General features: G+C 45.1%; 1 protein-coding gene across 1 annotated transcript; it reads right to left on the reverse strand.

The window, feature by feature from the left end:
- Positions 1-18433: 18433 nt before the first annotated feature.
- On the reverse strand, positions 18434-19261 carry LOC117294751. Its single transcript, XM_033777266.1, has one exon. It carries the CDS (start codon positions 19259-19261, stop codon positions 18434-18436), a length of 828 nt encoding a protein of 275 aa, XP_033633157.1.
- Positions 19262-20368: the final 1107 nt, after the last annotated feature.

Below are 20368 nucleotides of genomic sequence, written 5' to 3' on the forward strand. Positions count from 1 at the left end.
CAAAATTATTAATCAGTAGTTGTTATAGCGGCCTCTTGGGTGCGCTTGTCTTTGTTGACGTCGCCATCTTTGTTGTTGCGTTTTACTCCGTCTGTATTAAAAGTCCTTTTGTAAAAGCATTCTAATTGGTATTCTGCTGTGGCTACCTTGTGTTGTTGCATCCATCTCCTTACCTTGGTGGTGTGGTGGCAGCGTTCTGAAACGTCCCTCGCTTCCATAAAGGTGAAAAAAAGTGCAGTTTTCTCGACGCCGGTCCAATGGATCTCTGGTTCAACATAACGTGGTCTTTCACGATACAGGTGAGCAGCAGTGCAGTTGACGTACATTTGACTAATCGTACCATACATTTTGCATCTACCTGACATTTTCCTCACCTTTAACAACATGGCGACCACAAATCACACAACAGTGGTGCTTGAATAAAATTGAAACTGTGAACTCTTTCGAAAATTGGCGTCAGAATTTGCACTACACTCTCCCTCGACCAGAATTTTGCTCTGTTTCTGCTCGATGGCTCACAGTGGGAGAAAAAGGCTAAAACCTCTCCCCTCCGTGGATTCACTGATGATGCTGATGACATCCCCTTGTCCCAACGTAAACAACTCAACAGAAAGTCAACATGCTTGAGCTTATGCTGGGACAGATTGCCAATTATTGCCCTGTTATCTTACGTAACACCATTCTCAAATCATACACATCAGTCTCAAACATCTGGCAAGTGATCCGCCTTCATTATGGCTTCCAGTCTACCGGTGCACTTATTTGACTTTGCTGAAATCCACCTAAAACCGGATAAACGCCCAAAGGACTTATATCAGCGCCTCATGGCATTTGTTGGGGATAATTTGCTCCAGTGCAACGGAGGAATCTCCCACCATGGGGAAGAGGTCACTGAAGATGACGAGCTGTCACCTTCCCTTGAGAATTTTGTAATCCTTACCTGGCTCCGCCTGATCCACACCAGCTTACCAAAATTGGTCAAACAACGATACGGGACGGAATTACGGTCACACACCCTAGCTTCAATGAAACCGGAAATTATAAGGCCTTGGACTCACTGCTAGATGAAGTGCATAACAGTGATGATGCTCAGGCCATGCGAGCCTTCACCACACGCCCACCGAACACACCCCGTGCTGCTTCTTTTACCTCTGCCCCCAGCAGCCGGTTCCCTCCCAACTCAAGGTCGTCCTGCTCGTTTCGAAAAGACATGCCCTCTCTGCAAGCAAGTCCGCCGCAGTGACACCCACCACTTCCTCAGCGAATGCACATACTTTAACCAGAACATGACCGTAAGTACATCGTAAGAGCCCGACAAGTTGCCTACATATTTAATGACCAACCTGCAGAAATCGAGTCAGATCATGATGGGGTTGCATGCACCTCCATCCCAACCCCCCATGTCGAGGCCCCTGCTACGTTCCGAGTCCAGATCAACTAATCTCCCTACATGGACATGTTTTATGGCCACCACAGGCAATATTATCCATGCATCCACAGCAAAGCGCCTCGGTGTCCATATTAGCGAGAGCTCCCAATCTGCTCACCAGGCTGATGGATCTTCACCCCTCACCATTACCGGTGAAACACGTCTCAGGCTCGCTCGCGACAACCATACCTTCATGTTCGAGGGCTTGGTTGTTGATAATCTTGATGTTGACATCCTTGTCGGCTTCCCATTTGTGGGTGCGTCATAATATTGAGCGGAGTTTAGCGATGGCAAGCGGTAGCGGTGACCAGCGCCCTCAAGGGTTGACAGCGTGGATAGTGTCACTCGCTCCCACGTTGCCTCCCTTGTCGTTGCTGTGCACCGCTCACTATTTTCAGGTAAGATTATTTTGTACTTTTATCAAATGTTCTTTTACTAATTATAAATGGTCCCAGACATACATGTAAGGGACTCTGGCATTTTCTGAGTAAGTGACATGTGAAACAGGGGGATAAAACTAGGTAAAATCGCTGTTTTTGTAATAATGTTTTCTGTAAGTCATGAAAATAATGATAGTAGGCCCTCTCGTGTTCTATGATCGTAAACATAACGTAATGTGCATGGGTAATAGGATAAAAGACTCTCAGTATAAATTGCATGTATTGTGGTGTTTCTTTATGGTATGAAAATACAGTACATGTACTTTGTAGGCATTTTTATCTTATCTTGGTAATTTTCGTTTGGTAAAACAGAGCTGTCAGTGCTATTTTTGTTGGACAAATCTGCTGACAAAGTAAATGAATAGGTTTTAATAAATTGGTTGATTTCTCTATAATATTTAATAAATTAGAGAACATGCCATTGTGATAACAAGTGATTGATTCACCATCATTGCTTTTATCTCACTGTGATTAATTGGTGATTGTAAACTGGTAATTTGAAGGACTCCTTTACTATTTCTGTCAATTCTAAGGTAACACAGAGAGTAAAGTAAACTAATAGACTGCTTGACTAAATAATTGGTCTTATAATCTATCATGCACCCAGACTCTGTCTAGTTATGTTTTCTAAGATTTATTAGGGCTTACGGTCAAGTATTGTAATATCATGTACTTATTATTGTTTCTCTTTTCTTTTCTTTTCCCTAATTGTTTTGTTTGTTAATTGACTCGCTCCCACGTTGCCTCCCTTGTCGTTGCTGTGCACCGCTCACTATTTTCAGTTTCAATAAACGAATATCTGGGAAACCGTCTATAACAAATTACACCACCACCCCCCTCCACACATTCATAACAGTAAACGACATCGCAATCCGGCCTGCCAAACGTCTTATCTCCCTCGGCGATGGATCCACCATAACATATGGCTCGCCCAAGGAGCCCTCGTCAAGCAATGCCTTCAGACGTGCCCACATTTTGAGTGCACCCTCCCCTTCCACCACGGTTTGGCCAGGGGACTTCAATCAGCTGACCTTACCAAAAGACATTTGATGACCTTTTTGCTCTTGAGCCTCGCACTGACACAGCCTGGGCAAGACCCATTCAGTCATGGCAGCTTTGGCCTCCCCGACATAGTTACTTGCGTAGCTGGCAAGATCCGCATCCCCAACTCGTCAGCCGAGCCTCAAGTTCTCCAATGCAATGAACACTTCTGTCAAGTTCCCCCTGTCTTTACCCCTTCTCGTCACCCGCTGTAGCACAACGCAGTATGCCCTCTCATGTCACTCCGAAGGCCCGCCCTGACATCGCTCAACTCCATTCACACTCCGTCAGCTTGGACCCCGACCACAATTTGCCAGAGGACACCAGAGCACTGTTCTCATCTCTTACGGCCAAATTTGACGAAGTCTTTGATCCCGATTACAAAGGGTACAATGGTGCCTCTGGCCCCTTCAAGGCTGTCGTCAACATGGGCCCTGTGCAACCTCCACAGTGCAAAGGCCGCCTAGCCCAGTATGCGTGTGATAAATTGTTGGAGCTACAACAGAAGTTTGATGAGCTTGAGAAAAATGGTTTCTTTGCTCGCCCCGGGGATATTGGCATCTAAGTGGAATATCTCAACCCTTCATTTCTTGTCAGGAAATCCAATGCAACGTTGGGTTAGAGAGAAACATCAGCATTGTGTATCTTGGGTTGACCGAAGAAACGAGGGCAGGATGATGCAGAGGGCTTGATATGACAGTACTTTGGTGTACTTGTCTGTGGCTTGGGACTAGAAAAGAGCAAGGAGCTGGTTAGGGATATGCAACATACATGCTTGCTAAGAGAGGATTCACTTTGGGGAAGACTGACCTGTGCCCCTGCTTTACTAGACCTTTGGAGCTTCGACATCCTCCTTTGCCAATCCAATTATTGATCAGCATCAGTATTGGTTCCTAGCAAGGTTACATATCTCCTATTAGTTGACTGACAGTGGTTAAGAGTTGTACAACTCAAAGTTACCCGTTACCACAATGAACGCACCAACACAAGTAGTTTTTTTTAGTTCAAGACATGTGGGCTTGTTGGGCATGTTTGGTACAGGAGACATGGGATACCTTCAAGATTGATTCCACAATGTCAGGGGCTGTGACTTATTTTGAAAATATTGAAAATATTGAAAAATATTGAAAATGCATAGACATCTTTTGTATGTCCCTTTGTAACCATAATTATATTACCATAGGCCGACCATAAACAAACGTCATATTATTGTTTGTATTATAACCAGTTAGTAGCGTAATTATTTTTTGGTCAACCTGCGACGTCATTATGACGCCATAATATGTACATCAGTATTTCGTCATATTATGGTCAGCTTGTGACGGCAATTTACTGTCAATATCAATATAAATATCAATAGATTTTGTGATAAATTAAATGTATGAACTAAATTTTACGGCTTAATTCCAAAATATTAATTAAAACTGCAAAGTTTTAATTACAATCTATAACACGCATGACTGCAAAATTCTTGAAACCGATCGGTATATATACGCATGCTGTACTATTGAATAGTATATAGGTACGGTGACTAGAGGTCGACGAAGGGAGGTCAAGCGGATATTGTAAGATAGACAATGTTATTAATTGACAATATGCCGACGTCGGTTTGTGGTCGAAAAATTTACGTTGTATCATGGTCGATAACAGACGTCCTACTAACTTTCACATAGAACCTTGAGCCGACCGTCATCCGACGTCGGGATTTGACGTCATGTTTTGGGAAATTTGCCGACGTCTAGATGACGTTCATTAATTGACCGTCTGTCGCGTCGGAAAAAATACGTTGTATCATGGTCGTTTTGTGGTCGGAAAAATTTTGTCGTATCATGGTCGATAACAGACGTCCTACAAACTTTCACATAGAACCATGAGCCGACCGTCATCCGACGTCGGGATTTGACGTTGATTTAACGTTACTATGACCATCTTGTGCCTGCTGGGATAGTTCCTAAAGAGCAATTACATTGACAGTTTCAGTGATGAAAGTTATTGGTGCAACAATAATTCTAAAAGAATGTTGTCATGATGATAAATCGGTTTTTAAACAAAGGAATCCTTAAAAACAAATAGGAAAAAATTGCCGCCTGGCATGTGCAGGGCAAAATTTCATGGCTCTGCTTACCGTTAGCAAAGAACTTGGCACTTACGGAAGCAGTGAATTGCGAGCTTATGTCAAACGTATTTCACGGATAAGCAGTGATTTTTTTGTTGTTGCTTTATGCGCGTGTGGGTATATACTCCACGTTACGGCCAGGCTGCAGAGGACTGAGCCCCAATAAACTATTAGCAATGATTTAAAAATTTGTTTTATAAAGGATTGTTAACAGATGCAGAGAAAAAATATAGCATAATTTTTCTATGGAGATGCACTACTGACTTCTAAATGTTAATTTAAAATCAGGTTTACCCATAGGACATTCTGGGGAAAAAACCAAAAGGGCGAAATTCACATGAACAAAAAATTAGCGTTCCCATCAACGGCCGATCTTTTTTTTTTTTTTTTTACAGTTATTTTGTTACAGGCCTACATCATTCTTAGTGCACTGATCTATACAACCAACATTATAAACAACCCCGCTAGAAAGCTCTACGTATAAAATGCTGCAAGTGTAGCGTTGTGTACAGGGGAGGGTTAAAGTGGCTTGGCAGGGTCACAATACAAATCACTGTGGCAAACCACCCATCCAAAGTTAAGACGAATATTAGTGCTTTGTGAAATCGTACACTAACCCTTGTCCGTCTTTTTTCTGTTTCGGCATTATTTGTCAATCCCATCCAGTGTTTTCCAGTTTCCAGCGGGTCCCGATAGTGGTTCTTTCCCAGTCCGGTTAATATCCCGATTCGTTTATTTTGTTCCCGTTCAGTTTATTATTTTCCTGTCCTGTATCGTTTTCAAGTCCCCTTTCTTTTTTTCCCCTCACCAGCCCCGTTAATTTTTCCCCACTTCCCTGTCCCACAGTGTGCCCCTTCCCTGTCACCATCCTAAATCTAACCCGTACTTCCTTCCCTATATCCCGCCCGTGAATTGTTCTTTGCACTTTTTCCGGCCCATAACTTTCCCCGTTCCGCGCGGGTCCCGCCAGTCAGATGGTTCTCCGTTTCGTGTATTTTTCTCTGTCCAGTTTTTTTTCCCTGTCCAATGTCATCATTAGTCTCTTTTTCTTTTTCCCCTTTCCGTATTATTTTCCCTCCCTGCCGAATGTCATCATTATTAGTCCAGCTGCTAAGGCCCATATGTGGACAAATTGTGCACTTTGTGGTAAAAGCATGAAACTTCCTACAGATGTTACATACACCCTAAAGATCAATTTAAGACTTGGACCCATCTTGGATCTCACCCATTTTAGGGGTGGGGCTACGTTTTAAGAAAGTGGGGGGTAACAAATTTAATATGTCAGTTTTGACTATTTGAAAAACAATTCTGCTCATTTTTTTAGACTAAAATACATGATAACAGTTCAATAATTATTTGAAAATTAATAACTGTCTTGAATTCTGCCCATTTTGTGGGCGGAGTCATATTTTTAAGAAAGAAGGGGGGTAAAAAATGTAATAATGTTAATTTTAACTAAATTTGCTTTTCTCTGCTCATTTTTTTTTAGACTAAAATACATGAAAAACAATTCTGCTCATTTATTTAGACTAAAATACATGATAACAGTTCAATAATTATTTGAAAATTAATAACTGTCTTGAATTCTGCCCATTTTGTGGGCGGAGTAATATTTTTAAGAAAGAAGGGGGGTAAAAAATGTAATAATGTTAATTTTAACTAAATTTGCTTTTCTCTGCTCATTTTTTTTTTGACTAAAATACATAAAAACAATTTAACAATTATTTAAAAATTAATAACTGTCTTGAATTCTGCCCCTTAGTGGGCGGAGTCGTATTTTTAAGAAAGTGGGGGGTAAAAAATGTAACATAATGTTAATTTTGACTAAATTTACATTTCTCTGCTCATTCTTTTAGCTTTTCGACTAAAATACATAATAACAGTAAAATAGTTATTTAAAAATTAATAACTGTCTTTATTCCTGCCCCTTTTGTGGGGGGAGTCACATTTTTTTAAAGTGGGGATAAAATAAAACATGCCATTCTACCCCTTGATTGTTATACTGATACATGCAAAACCGTGTAAATACATGTATAGACACTTAATTACAAAATTTCTACATTTTCAGTATGCACTACATAGTTGTTTGCAGTAACAGCGTTTACAATTTACTCACAGCACTTCATTGCTCCCCCTTGAGAGTAAACGATTGGGTGCTAAACAAATCGAACCAGCAGTGATGCCTTAATGTTGAGTATTCTTATACAGGTTGTGCCTCTCCAAATTCCCACAAGAGCTCATTCGAACTGATGATGTGGCCCGACTCTACCCATCAGCCCCCAAAATGCTATACAGATACCTCAACCAGCAACACCCAAGCATCAAGTTCACTGTGTTCACCATGGGACAAGGGCAGTCTGGCAATAGCTGTCTATGCCTGATCCCCACCACAAAGAAACAAGACAACACCCTCCACCACAGTTTCCAATGGAAAATAACCAACATTGACCGTTGTACACCAGTTCTTCTTTCATTACCCTAGCATCTAAACACACCCTCTTGTTCAAGGTTCCTACAACTTGCGTCTATGGTGTTCAATATATAGGACAGGATAGCCTTTGTCGGAGTTGTGAGTTAGTCTGTTGGAGTTGTAGGTTTGCCAGTCTGAGTGATTCAATGCCGCCGTTCTGCTTTCTTTTGTCATGTCGCTCGCCTGGCTGACAACACCCCAGCTAAAAACGCTCTTTGCATCGCCAGCAACTCCAGGGGAAGCCTAGCACCAGCTCCTGGCTGGAAAATATCCAGAGGCCGTCCAAGATCATCTTGGGGTAAACAACTGCCTGGCCTAGTGAAATCGACCACAAAGCTCTATAGGACGTGGACACAGGAGATCGGTGCGACTGACCTTTGCTGTCTCTGCAGTTGATTAATTGAGTCAGAGTGAAGAGAATTGGCTAGTTGGAGTGACGAGTTTAATAGTGCGGAACCGGTTCAGGAGGTACATTCAGGGAAGGTCTATCCCCGGGAACTGGATGGTGCGATCCTTTTTCATCAGGAACTTGTGCCGTCTGGACCTTGCCACTGCGTGCGCCGCTCTTCTGCTTTAGCTTTAGAGAACCATCACTGATATGGCACACTCTCTTTGGATCATCTGAATAGGGAAATTTGCCTTACTCAGGATTGGTTGCCAATCAGTCTTTGTGCAGCTAACATCACCAGCGATGGTCCTCATGGTGCTGTTCAATTGAATATCGAGTAGGCTTGAGAGTTTCTCCAAACTGGATCACAATACTCAGCCCCCAGTGGCAGATAGCTAGCGCCGATGAGCAAAGTGTTTCGGCATTTGCTACCAAGAATTTACCAGTGAGATTGTGGATCATATTGTTTCTGGTCCCAATTTTGACAGTCACCTTCTGCAGAGGAGTTTTAAAGGCAACTGTAGGGTCACCGCAATGGTATGGACAGCTACAGTTTCAACCAGATTAACACCACCAAGCCGCCCCAAACTTAACTATAATTATGTTCCCATACCCAAGGTCAACCACATACCACTACTCACTTTCTTCCGTGTATGTTTCATCAAGCAGGCGTAAGGCCAATATACCCTCCGCTCACAAGAAACTTCATCATAAAACGAGGGATTCTTTAACCGACCACCGAATTGACTATAGTGCTGCAGAGCTCATCACTCTCATTCAGCCTTTTATCTCTGTCATCGAGAAGCCAAATGCCAACTGAACGTCTCCTGGTCTGGGGCTCTTCTTGAAAACTGTGAACATACAGTGTACCTAGGTGTCACCCTAGACCGCTGCCTCTCCTTTAAGACCCATGTTGCGAAGACCAAAGCCAAAGTCTGTGCAAGAAACAACATTGTCAGCAAACTTTACTGGAACAAGATTGAGTGCCAGCCCAGACACTCTTCGATCAACAGCCTTAGCCCTTTGTTTTTCATCTGCAGAGTATGCATGCCCAGTCTGGGAAAGATCTACCCACGCTAAGAAGATTGATCAAGCCATCAATGCTACATGCCGACTCATCACTGGATGCCTCAGACCAACACCAACTGATAGCCTGTACAAACTTTCTGGTATAGCCAGACCACGAGCGAAACCCTCCATTCAGCCACACACCTGCTAAGAATAGACTCGGTCCAGGAAAAGCTTCCTCAACAAAGTCAAACCAAGTGCAGAAGCCGGGGCTCTTCGAACTGTCATGTGACATGAGAGACTTGGTAAACTTCCACCTAGAACATCCATGGACATACGTGCTTCGGAAGAACTCCCCCCTGATGCTGACTCAGGTTGGGCTGAATAGAAGTCCCTCAACAGACTTGGAACATCAACTGGCCGGTGCAACGTGTCTCTCAAGAAGTGGGGATATCGAGACTCTGAAGACGTTACCTGCATATGTAAGACAGAGCCACAAACTATGGAGCAGGAATACAGAACAAGACCTTGCAGAGTACAACGATCTTGCTAGGAACTGTGTCCAGTTCTGGCTGAAACATAATATATAGTGTGTGTGGACACGATAAGAAGAACAAGAAGCCTTGGCACCGCGAATGCATTAGAGGACATTGCAGTTACCAGCACGACACCCTTCTTCAAAACATCAGCCTCCACCTAAGTGACATTTGGCTCCTACTCTTCCTGACCAATGGATATCGACCCTCTATCCACAGCACATTTCCTAAACCCCCATTAACTTGGGTCGTACTGGTAGATTTCAATGGCCTCACTAATGGCCTCATCAAATACCAACTCACCACTTTTCTTTTTCCCTGTACATGTTACCTATTTCAGTATTCCGACATGTATGCTACAGCTCAGTGATCATTCCAACACATCCCAACCGAATAACTACACTGTATGAGTGGATTCTTCGCCATATGTTTAACTGCAAACCTGTCTCAAAATTGCAAAAAAAAATGCTAATATAAATGTTACTTATTGTTCTGGCCTGCATGGCATGGTGCCAGATCACACTGTGCGGGTATAATGGAGTGATTTGAGAGCTTGAGTTTGCCATAGCCATAGTATACATAACCGACGATTTTACAGTACATGTATTGATGTCATAACTATGACAGAGTATCAGATTTTGCCGGCCCAGGACATACTTTTATTCCTGTATTGTTGATGAGATTGTTGACTGCTTGTGCATTCTTGGCTGTATTACACATGTGTAATTTAGCGAACCCTCGTTTACTACTCTGGCCCCGCCCACAAAAGAGGGGATAAATAAAGAAACTATTTAAACTCATGGAAAAAATGTATTCTTTTAAAGTATTTCTATTCAAATAACATAAATCAGCTTAAAAAAACAATTAAAAAACACTAATAGTTCACTAAAGATAACACTTTGTTTTAAAAACGCCCACTTTTAGAAATATTGAAACTCCGCCCACAAAAGGGCATTTTTTTTTACTAATTTATGTTTTAACTTATAATTATGATTTTCAAGTTTATATTTCTGGTCAAAAGAACAACAAAAAATTTATTCTAAGTATGATTGTGCCCAATATTAATATCAAAGACCCCCTTTTTATGCAAATGAGGCTCCGCCCCCAAATAGGAGAGACCCAAGATGGGTCCAAGTCTAAAATTGATTATTAGCCCAATACCAACCATCATAGCAAATTTCATGCTTTTACCACAAAGTGCACAATTGTTCACCTTAGCAGCTGCACTATATTCTCTATTTTCTTTTTCCCCTTTCCGTATTATTTTCCCAGCCTATTTAATATGTTCCCTTCATTTTTTGCCGTTCCCCCGCCCCTTCCAACAGACATACCACACTGCGTGCCCCATTCCTTCCCATTCCTTCTCTCTGTCCCACCCACAACGTGCTCTAATAACCCCCACCAGTCTTCGTCCTGTCGTCCCACCAGCCTTCGTCCTGTCGTCGTGCCTAGCTCGATATGCATTTTTCTTTAGTGTATGTACGTGCTAAGTTACTGGATGGTCGCGCTGTGACTGTGACATCACAAAGGACGCCTGCAGTCAATCACAAAGTCATACACGCTCGCGCTTTAGCAGGGTGCGGGCACCACTTAACGTGAAAACAACATGGCGGCACCCATGCGATTTAAGCGCTTTTATAATATAGATGTAACAGCCGTTGTTGCATTGACTGCACATCACGTAATCGTGTACTTCTCCTTATTAAGAAAAAAACAGATAGTCGGCTTTGGCCATTTTGATTTCGCTTTGATGACAAAAAGCAATGTTAGTTTACAGTCGAATAAGCCTGAATGAGTGGACAATCTTGTTTGTGTTTGAATAAAGCAGAGTTAAGCTGTCTTGATAATGGATGAATGCTGAGTAAAAAGGAGGGAAAATACAAATTCAGTTTGGAGTAAACCTGTAAGAATGTACCTTGAATGTCATTTTTTTCCTTAGCCCCATAAATTGGTCCAATCCACTCCGTATCCTTGGCCCCAGCACTATAAAATATTCCTTCGTTTTTTTTGTCGGGTACCCATATCCTCTTATCAAAAATTATGGTACAATTAATTGCTACAATTGAAGGAACCCGTCCACTCCGTATCCGTGGCCCCAGCACTATAAAATATTCCTTTTTTTTTTTTTTTGGGTACCCATAACCACTTATCAATAATTATGATACAATTAGTTGCTACAATTGAAGGAACCAGACTAACTATAAGAACCGTCGTCCGTATGGGCACTCCGCTGAAAACATTGAAAAGTTCTCAAGATCTTTGAGGAAGTTCTCACTCAAAAATCATTTGATTTTTACCCAATATGTGTGATGTTTTTTAAAACAAATTTAGGTGTATGGCTATCTACAACTTCAGAAGCATTACATACGGTATGTTTCATGATGCAGATCTTTTTTTCTTTTCTTTCAAAAAGCGGAAGAATTTTGAATCAAAGGTGCTTGGGCCAAGGATACGGATTGGAGTGGACCGATTTATGGGGGCTAGTTTTTCCCCAATCTGCTGACCCTGTAGGTCGGTGGCGATCAATGTTTTGCACATTTATAATTGCGGCATCAAAATACTTGCCTAAAAATTGTTAACAGGGTCATTAATATGAACTACTGAAGAAGACCAAAAAAGGTTTTACGACGTTAATTTATTTTAGAATATTACACCGGAAATGTATGCCAGGGCGTGCATTTTCAAGAGGGATCAGGCTTGTGATTTTATTCGCAAGCAGGGGGATCGTCCTCCAATCAGGGCTGGTCAATGGAAGTGGATTGGTGATCGCCACAAATTCACGGCGGTTAACGGAGCTGAAATTGGGCCCAGGTGTTTCACGCTGGGGAAACACGCTTTCCACACGCCCAGATTCACGTTAAATTCCTCATGAGACAATGTCTGTGAGTGGAATAGCAGTGGTCCACAATGAAACAGTGTACAAGGTACATGTAGGCCTACAACGGGTTAGTAATAGCTTTTTTGATAAAAATTACCCAGGTATGTAGTTTATCTTGTGTCGTTCCCACCCCCCCCCCTCCTCCCCTTTTCTTTTTCCCTCTTTTTTTTCTCTTCTCCCTCCCCTTTTTTATTTTATTTGCCTGACAAAAAGGGGGGGGGGGCGTACCCCCCTTTGAATCTGCGCCTGGGCCCGGTCAGTACTTGGGACGGGAAACCACTTGGTGACCAAATTTTAAATTCCAGTCGTCATTATTCATAAGGTCTTATATCCTCAACCACAAAAGCTATTTTGACAGTCTATACATCATATGAAAGGGCTTAACGTACGTAGTCTGTTTGCAAGGCGTTTTCAACAAACATTTCCCTTCCGATTAGTTAGTCTCTTCTCCAGTCGTCATTATTCATAGTTCTTATATCCTCAACCACAAAAGCTATTTTGACAGTCTATACATCATATGAAAGGGCTTAACGTATGTAGTCTGTTTTCAAGGCGTTTTCAACAAACATTTCCCTTCCGATTAGTTAGTCTCTTCTCCAGTCGTCATTATTCATAGTTCCTATATCCTCAACCACAAAAGCTATTTTGACAGTCTATACATCATATGAAAGGGCTTAACGTACGTAGTCTGTTTTCAAGGCGTTTTCAACAAACATTTCCCTTCCGATTAGTTAGTCTCTTCTCCAGTCGTCATTATTCATAGTTCTTATATCCTCAACCACAAAAACTATTTTGACAGTCTATACATGTACATCATATGAAAGGGCTTTACGTACGTAGTCTGTTTTCAAGGCGTTTTCAACAAACATTTCCCTTCCGATTAGTTAGTCTCTTCTCCAGTCGTCATTATTCATAGTTCCTATACCCTCAACCACAAAAGCTATTTTGACAGTCTATACATCATATGAAAGGGCTTAACGTACGTAGTCTGTTTTCAAGGCGTTTTCAACAAACATTTCCCTTCCGATTAGTTAGTCTCTTCTCCAGTCGTCATTATTCATAGTTCTTATATCCTCAACCACAAAAGCTATTTTGACAGTCTATACATCATATGAAAAGGCTTTACGTACGTAGTCTGTTTGCAAGGCGTTTTCAACAAACATTTCCCTTCCGATTAGTTAGTCTCTTCTCCAGTCGTCATTATTCAAAGTTCCTATATCCTCAACCACAAAAGCTATTTTGACAGTCTATACATCATATGAAAGGGCTTTACGCACATAGTCTGTTTTCAAGGCGTTTTCAACAAACATTTCCCTTCCGATTAGTTAGTCTCTTCTCCAGTCGTCATTATTTATAAGTTCTTATATCCTCAACCACAAAAGCTATTTTGACAATATATACAAAATTGGTATGTTGCGGTGACCATGTAGGCCAAAGCGATTGCTTGCTTTGGTTGGTACTTTTATTAGGTGTTTGGGCCAACAGCTCGGAACACCTCTTATTTTTGTTTGTTTTTTTATTTTTATTGATACTTTTTCTTCTGTTCACCCTTGTCCCCTAACAGAAACATCTTTCCAAAGATCGTATGAACTTGAAACTGTACACATAGTTAGATATTCATTAGCAGAAGAAACTGTTGAAGTATGTCATGATGACGTCATTTGTTCTTGAGTTATGAAAATTCAAAGTTTATTATTTAAAAAAATCAAAACTTTTGATCTTCATGAGGGATTCTTACAATCCAATACATCATCTGAATCGTCATTGAAAACTCCGTAAACGCCTCACAGACATGACCCCATTTTGATTTTGTCTTCCGGCTCAAAAGAGAGCTTGAAAATGTCAAAATTCACGTCTAAAAACAACGTAAATCCCCCATTGGTATGTTCATTACACTTAGGCATACACACAACGTGTAGTGTATTAGCTGTGCGGGAGAGTCACGCTCCAGTGATCATCCATAGAGCGCGAAAAAGCTTCATGTAGAATAGTCTTCGTTCAAGGTGTTTAAAACATACATGCCCCTTACTTAGGGTAAATCTCTTCTACAGTCGTCAATATTTCATAAGTTCACAATTCCTAAACCACATATTAAAGCTATTTTGACAATCTATACATCATATGAAAGAGCTTTACGTACTTTACAAAAATGGATATGTTGGTGATCTTTTGTTGACCTTTTGACCTGTTTAAACCGGAAGTGACTGTGAAATGATTTGGAAAGGCGTTATTTAATGCCTTTTAGGTTGAAATATACATCCTCTTGATGCTTTACCATCACAGCATACAAGTCTGGCAAAGGTCTGGCTTTAAAAAATATTACCGATGACGTAACCAAAAATACACTTTTACTAAATGACGTTATCATGTTGTTTTGACAGTTTTTGCAACTTGAATCATTTATTACAAATTCCCCCCCCCCACAGTAGTGTGGGTAGGGTCTACGAACGAATACTTACCTGTAGAGCAAATTACTACAATTGCATATTCCCTATGCGCCGCTAGGTAAACACTAAGACTTTTTTACAACAAGTGCAACAGCGCCCTCCATTGCCCAGTGCACAACGGTGCGAACGCCATGCGCAATCGCCCTCGTTCGTAGACCCTACCCACACTACTGTGGGGGGGGGGGGGGGGGGAGTCTACGTCACTCTACTTACCTGTAGAGCAAATTACTACAATTGCATAGACTAGCACCGTTTAGGAAGGCGGTGGGTATACGTGGGACTATTGCACATCATACAATTATTATGGCGTCATGGCAATGAGGCGCGACCGGAAGGAGGCACCAGCTGTTGCAAGAAATAAGAAACGCAAAATATGGGGGCCACATTGTCCGCACACGACCCGGGGGGTGTCGTCCCAATAGGCCAAGGAAAAAAACATTATCAATGTTAAACAGTGGCACAAATGTATGGTATACAGACAAGAACTCACCGAGGGTGAAGACTTGAGTTGAAGAGGACTAGCGGGAGGATGACCCACGGGAGGCCGACTGCAACACCGCACGGCCTGCCTGGCCGTCAGTCTGGAGTACGTCCTTCAGGTAGCATTGTGAGAAGGTTGTAGCACTCTTCCAACAGGCTGCCTTGGTTATATCCTGTATCGGTATACCTTTAAAAAATGCCCAAGAGGATGACACCCCGCGGACGTCGTGGGCGTGAATATTGCCCTCGGCCGCCGGCCACCCGCCCGGGACGAAGCGGATTGCGGTAACAATCCAGCAAGCGATAGTATCGCGCGTTACCGGTTGATGAGGGGTTGTGGAGGCCAAGAATAGTTGGTGATGGCCGGAGGGGATAGGCTTGGTGCGGCTTATGTACCATTTAAGCGCCCGGACAGGGCACCACAGTCTGTCAGCCGCAACCGCAGAGAAGGACTTTAAGTCCGGAATGAAAATGTCCGGGGGCTGAAAAGAATCAGACTGATTCTTCGTCAGGGACCCGGCGGAAGGAACCAGGCGGACACCACCGGGTTCCCAACAAATGTGACCTGGTGCCAATGTCAGGGCGTGGAGCTCGCTACGTCTGCGCGACGTAGCGGCCGCCAGCAGAAAGGAAACCTTTATCGACAACTGCAGCAAAGGAGCGTTGCTGAGGGGTTCGAATGGGGGACCTGCTAGAGTGGATAGAACACTCTGGAGGTCCCAAGACGGGACAAGTATAGTGGGACAAGTTTGCGTACCGGAGGCCGGGATACAAACATGCCCCTTGCCAACTGACAGATCGCTCGATTGGTAGAAACCAAGGAGCCATCAGGAAAGCCCTCATGAATGGCTGCAATGGCCGACCGGTAGTTTTTAACCGTGGCGGTCGCTAGCCCACTCTCGTAAAGGTAAAGAAGAAAATCCCCTATGTCCTTCAGAAAAGCACGGGGGGGACGTATAGATCGCCGTCTACACCACTTAAAGAAATGGCGTAGTCGGCAATCGTAGATCTTACGAGTGGAGGCACGCCTCGACTGGGCGGCAAGCTCTGCAGCCCGGCGTGAAAGGCCTGCTGTGCGGAGTGACTGGGTGATAACACCCAGCACGTCAGGTGGAGTTCCCTCGGGGCTGGATGAATCATCCCGGAACTGGGTTGATAAAGGAGATCCGGACGTTGAGGCAGGACCACCGGGCGGTGGACCAGGAGCCTCACGAGTCGAGGCCAGAACGGGGCTATGAGGAGCACCCGGCAGTGGGCGGTCTCTATCTTGGTCAACACCCGGGGGATGAGCGAGAATGGCGGAAAGGCGTAAGCCAGGAGGCCCTCCCACGGAATCGACAGGGCGTCGATCTGCCATGCGTTGGGGTCTGGAACCCTTGAGCAATACGTTGGCAGCTGATTGTTTGCCCGTGAGGCAAACAAGTCTACGTGGGGCCGGTCGATCAGCCGGAAGAGGGTCTGTGCCACCTGAGGGAGCAAGGACCACTCTGTCGGGGCAATCCAGCCCCTGGAGAGGGCATCGGCTGTCACATTCTCTACCCCCGGGATGTGGACTGCTGACAGAGCAACGCCCTGGCGGTTGCACCAGTGAAGGAGTTCCCAAGTCAGGGCGCACAACTGCGCCGACCGGGTACCTCCCTGGCGGTTGACATAAGCCACGACCGTGGTATTGTCGCACCGCACGAGCACCGCGCGTCCCGACACCGCAGTCTGAAAATGCCGAAGGGCATTGAAGACCGCCATCAACTCTAGGACATTGATGTGGGACGAGCGGTGCTCCGGGTCCCACTGTCCCGCGATCTGGCGCGGGTGGAGGGTCGCCCCCGAGCCCTGCTGTGACGCATCGGTGACAATGGTCACCGAAGGCTGAGGGGGGCGGAACACGCGCCCCTGAGTGAGATGGGCCTCGTCCAGCCACCACCGCAAGTGCGGGATCAGCCAGGGCGTAGTGGGTACCGGCAGGTGGATAGGGTGGTGTCGAGGGCGGTAAAAAGACAGCAGATGGAGCTGAATTGGCCGCATCCGGAGTCGACAAAAATCCACCAAGTCCACCATGCTGGCCATAAGGCCATGGAGCCTGAGCCAAGCCCTTGCCGGTGCCACAGCCGCTGGGAGAAAGAGGGACACGCACTGAAAAAGATTCAGTACGCGGTCCTCCGTAGGGCGGGCTAGTCCCCTCGATGGGCGGAGATCGAGAGCCGCTCCGAGGAAGGTAGGGGTCTGCGTAGCCAGGGCGGAAATACGTGAGAACTGGTCCAGGATGGTCCTCAAGCCATCATCAAGGCAGTGCAGGGCAGCGACCACGAGATCGGCGGGAACCGCCGAGTCGCCGTCAGCGCCCAAGGCCAAATACTCGGAAAGGAGTAACAAGAAAGAAGTGGACCGCATCCCAAAACGGGAGGCTGAGTCCAACTTCTTAGCCACTTCCTCCAATTTCCCACGGGCCTTATCGGCGAAGGGACGTTTGGAGGAAGTAGCCCCCCGGTCGGCAGTGAGTTTGTCCGATGCCGAATCTGGGAGAATGGGCGTCGCAAAATACTTATCGAAATCCCCTTGGGGAAAACGATAGTAAGCTTCAGCGCGTGAAGCATGCGCCCGCCATTTCCCTGCCTGCATAACTGCATCCATGCGATCTGTGCAAACACGATCCAGGGGCAGAGTCGGGAAAGTATTCTGGACCGATGGAGCCGGACCCGACCTCTTCTTGAACGACTGGCGTTCAGAAGGAGGGGGGTCGGCCACGGCTGGCAGGTTCAGCGCTCGGATCATGTCCCGCTGAACGAGCCGCAACTCAGTCTCACGAATTGACAACCGCTGCATAGCGGTCAACTCGTCCTCTTCCGGGGACAAGTCATCCCCAGGGGGGCGACTCGTCCCGGGCGAGTGCCCAGTACTATTATCATGGCCCATAGATGACCCCGAGTCAGAGAGTACTGATGCCGGGTGTAAACTGATCCCCGACGGGGATGTTACAGTCCTGGCAGTCACCGGTACCAAGCGGTGGCACGGCGGAGCCGCCGGGGCCCTGCTCACGGTATGAGGGATACCGCTACCCGAGGCCACCCGACGGTGGTCGAACGGGATCGGTGCGTCGACCCGGGCCGGGAAACCCGGCGGGGCTGACACGCCATGAAGGGCCGACAAAACGGGCGGAGCCACTGGGCCATGGCCCTACTCCAACCTGCCCGTCAGGGAGGCGGTCAACGCCTGAAAGGCCTCCATGAAGTCGGCCCGTGAAAGCGAGTCACCGCGGTGACGTTTTCCCCGTGGGATTCCCGGGAGGAATCACTGGAGCTCGAAAAGCGCTGTGACCTATTCCCCTTTTTGGCCTTTTTCCCTCGGCGGGAAGAAAGGGATGGGGTAACCTCAGATGTCCCTTCGGACAATGGTTGTGTCACGGGGACCCCAGAGCAACGGGTAAAACCCGAGGATGAGGACGGACCCACTGAGCGCGGGATACCGGGGGAACCCCAGTTCGCCGGCTCGGCATGGGCAATCTGCCGACCGACCGCCAGCGCGCCCAGCCCGATGGAATGAGCGGCCGGGTTACGGTCGGCAAACCCAACCCCGTCCCCCACCACGGCCACCGAGGGAGATTCGGTGGGGCTGGATGGGGAATGGCGCACTGAGACACGCGGAGGGGGGACCCCCTCCGTCCGCAGTAGGCCAGTGGGTGGCTTAGCGGCAGGCGTGGAAGACCCCGGAACGGGGTTTCCTTTGCCTGCCTTATTCTTCTTGGAAACGGCCCGGGTAGCAGGATTTTTTGTTTTCTTGATTGTACCCGGGCGTTTACCCTTAGACAGGCTGGACCCCTGGACGCTGACCGACGAGGGGGAACGGGAAATGTTCCCCCCGAAGTCAACGGGGTCCACGACCGATGCAGCACGCAGGGGCTGCGAAGGTTGGGAGGACTGCACCGACGACGGACCGTCAACGGCGTAGCCCCCCGAGGAGTCGTGCTGTCCCGGGGAAAGGGAAGTATCCCCGGTAGCGACAGTGCGACCCCTCCCTGCCTTTGTAGAACTCATTTTATCACACTAAGAAATTAATAAAGAGGACACACACACTCTACAAACACGTCTTTATCAAAGTAACAATAAAAATAAACACAGTTTATTTTATATCTCAAAAGAGACTCGGTTTAACGGAAAAGTAACAATTTTCTAGGGAGCCTAAAAAATTAACGTGTCACCTGTTCGAAGCTAAGAGAGAAAGAGGGCGATTGCGCATGGCGTTCGCGCCGTTGTGCACTGGGCAATGGAGGGCGCTGTTGCACTTGTTGTAAAAAAGTCTTAGTGTTACCTAGCGGCGCATAGGGAATATGCAATTGTAGTAATTTGCTCTACAGGTAAGTAGAGTGACGTAGACCTTGAAAACAAAGCAGGTGTCATGTTTGTTTTTTTACCCAGGCTTTTACTCCCGGAAACCGAACACCTAGAGTTTTTTCACAAACTCTCAATGTCCCGTTTTTATTGTGACTAGTAAAGTGTACACACCTTTCACACATCCGTACCCGAACACCTACATGGCTGCCTACATGTAGACTTTGTCTTACAAACTCTAAATTTCTAGTTTTTTTATATTTTTTTTTTATATTTATTATTTCTTAATACTTCTTCTTCTTCGGAATCTTCCATGTCCCCTAACAAAAACACCTTTCCCAAGCTCGTATGAACTTGAAACTTTGCACATATACTTAGATATTCATTAGGAGAGAAAACCGTGCAAGTTCTGTCAAGATAATGTTGCGGTTGTCCGTTCTTGAGTTATGAATATTCAAAGTTTATTATTTCAAAAAATCTGATCAGTAAAGGGATTTTTTACTATCATTACATCATCAGAGCCGTCATCGAAAACTCTGTAAACGCCTCACGGACATGACCCTATTTTAACCTTGTCTTCTGATTCAAAAATTCATGTCTAAAGAACTACGAAATTCCCGCATTGGTTGTGCGTAAAGATTTTACACGTATAACACGTGTAATATGCGGTGCAGAGAACGCTCCATGTATGCTTCGTGGTATAGTCTGTGTTTGAGGCGTTTTCAACAAACATTTTCCTTTTGGTTAATTAGTTAGTCTCTATAACAGTCGTCATTATTTCATAAGTTCATATTTCCTCAACTACATAAGCTA

The sequence above is a fragment of the Asterias rubens genome, chromosome 9 (assembly GCF_902459465.1).
Source record: "Asterias rubens chromosome 9, eAstRub1.3, whole genome shotgun sequence".
Classification (NCBI taxonomy): domain Eukaryota; kingdom Metazoa; phylum Echinodermata; class Asteroidea; order Forcipulatida; family Asteriidae; genus Asterias; species Asterias rubens.

What these genes read in the sequence shown, in the direction of transcription:
- LOC117294751 (XM_033777266.1), bottom strand. Translation starts at nt 19,261, where the DNA reads ATGAGTTCTACAAAGGCAGGGAGGGGTCGCACTGTCGCTACCGGGGAT.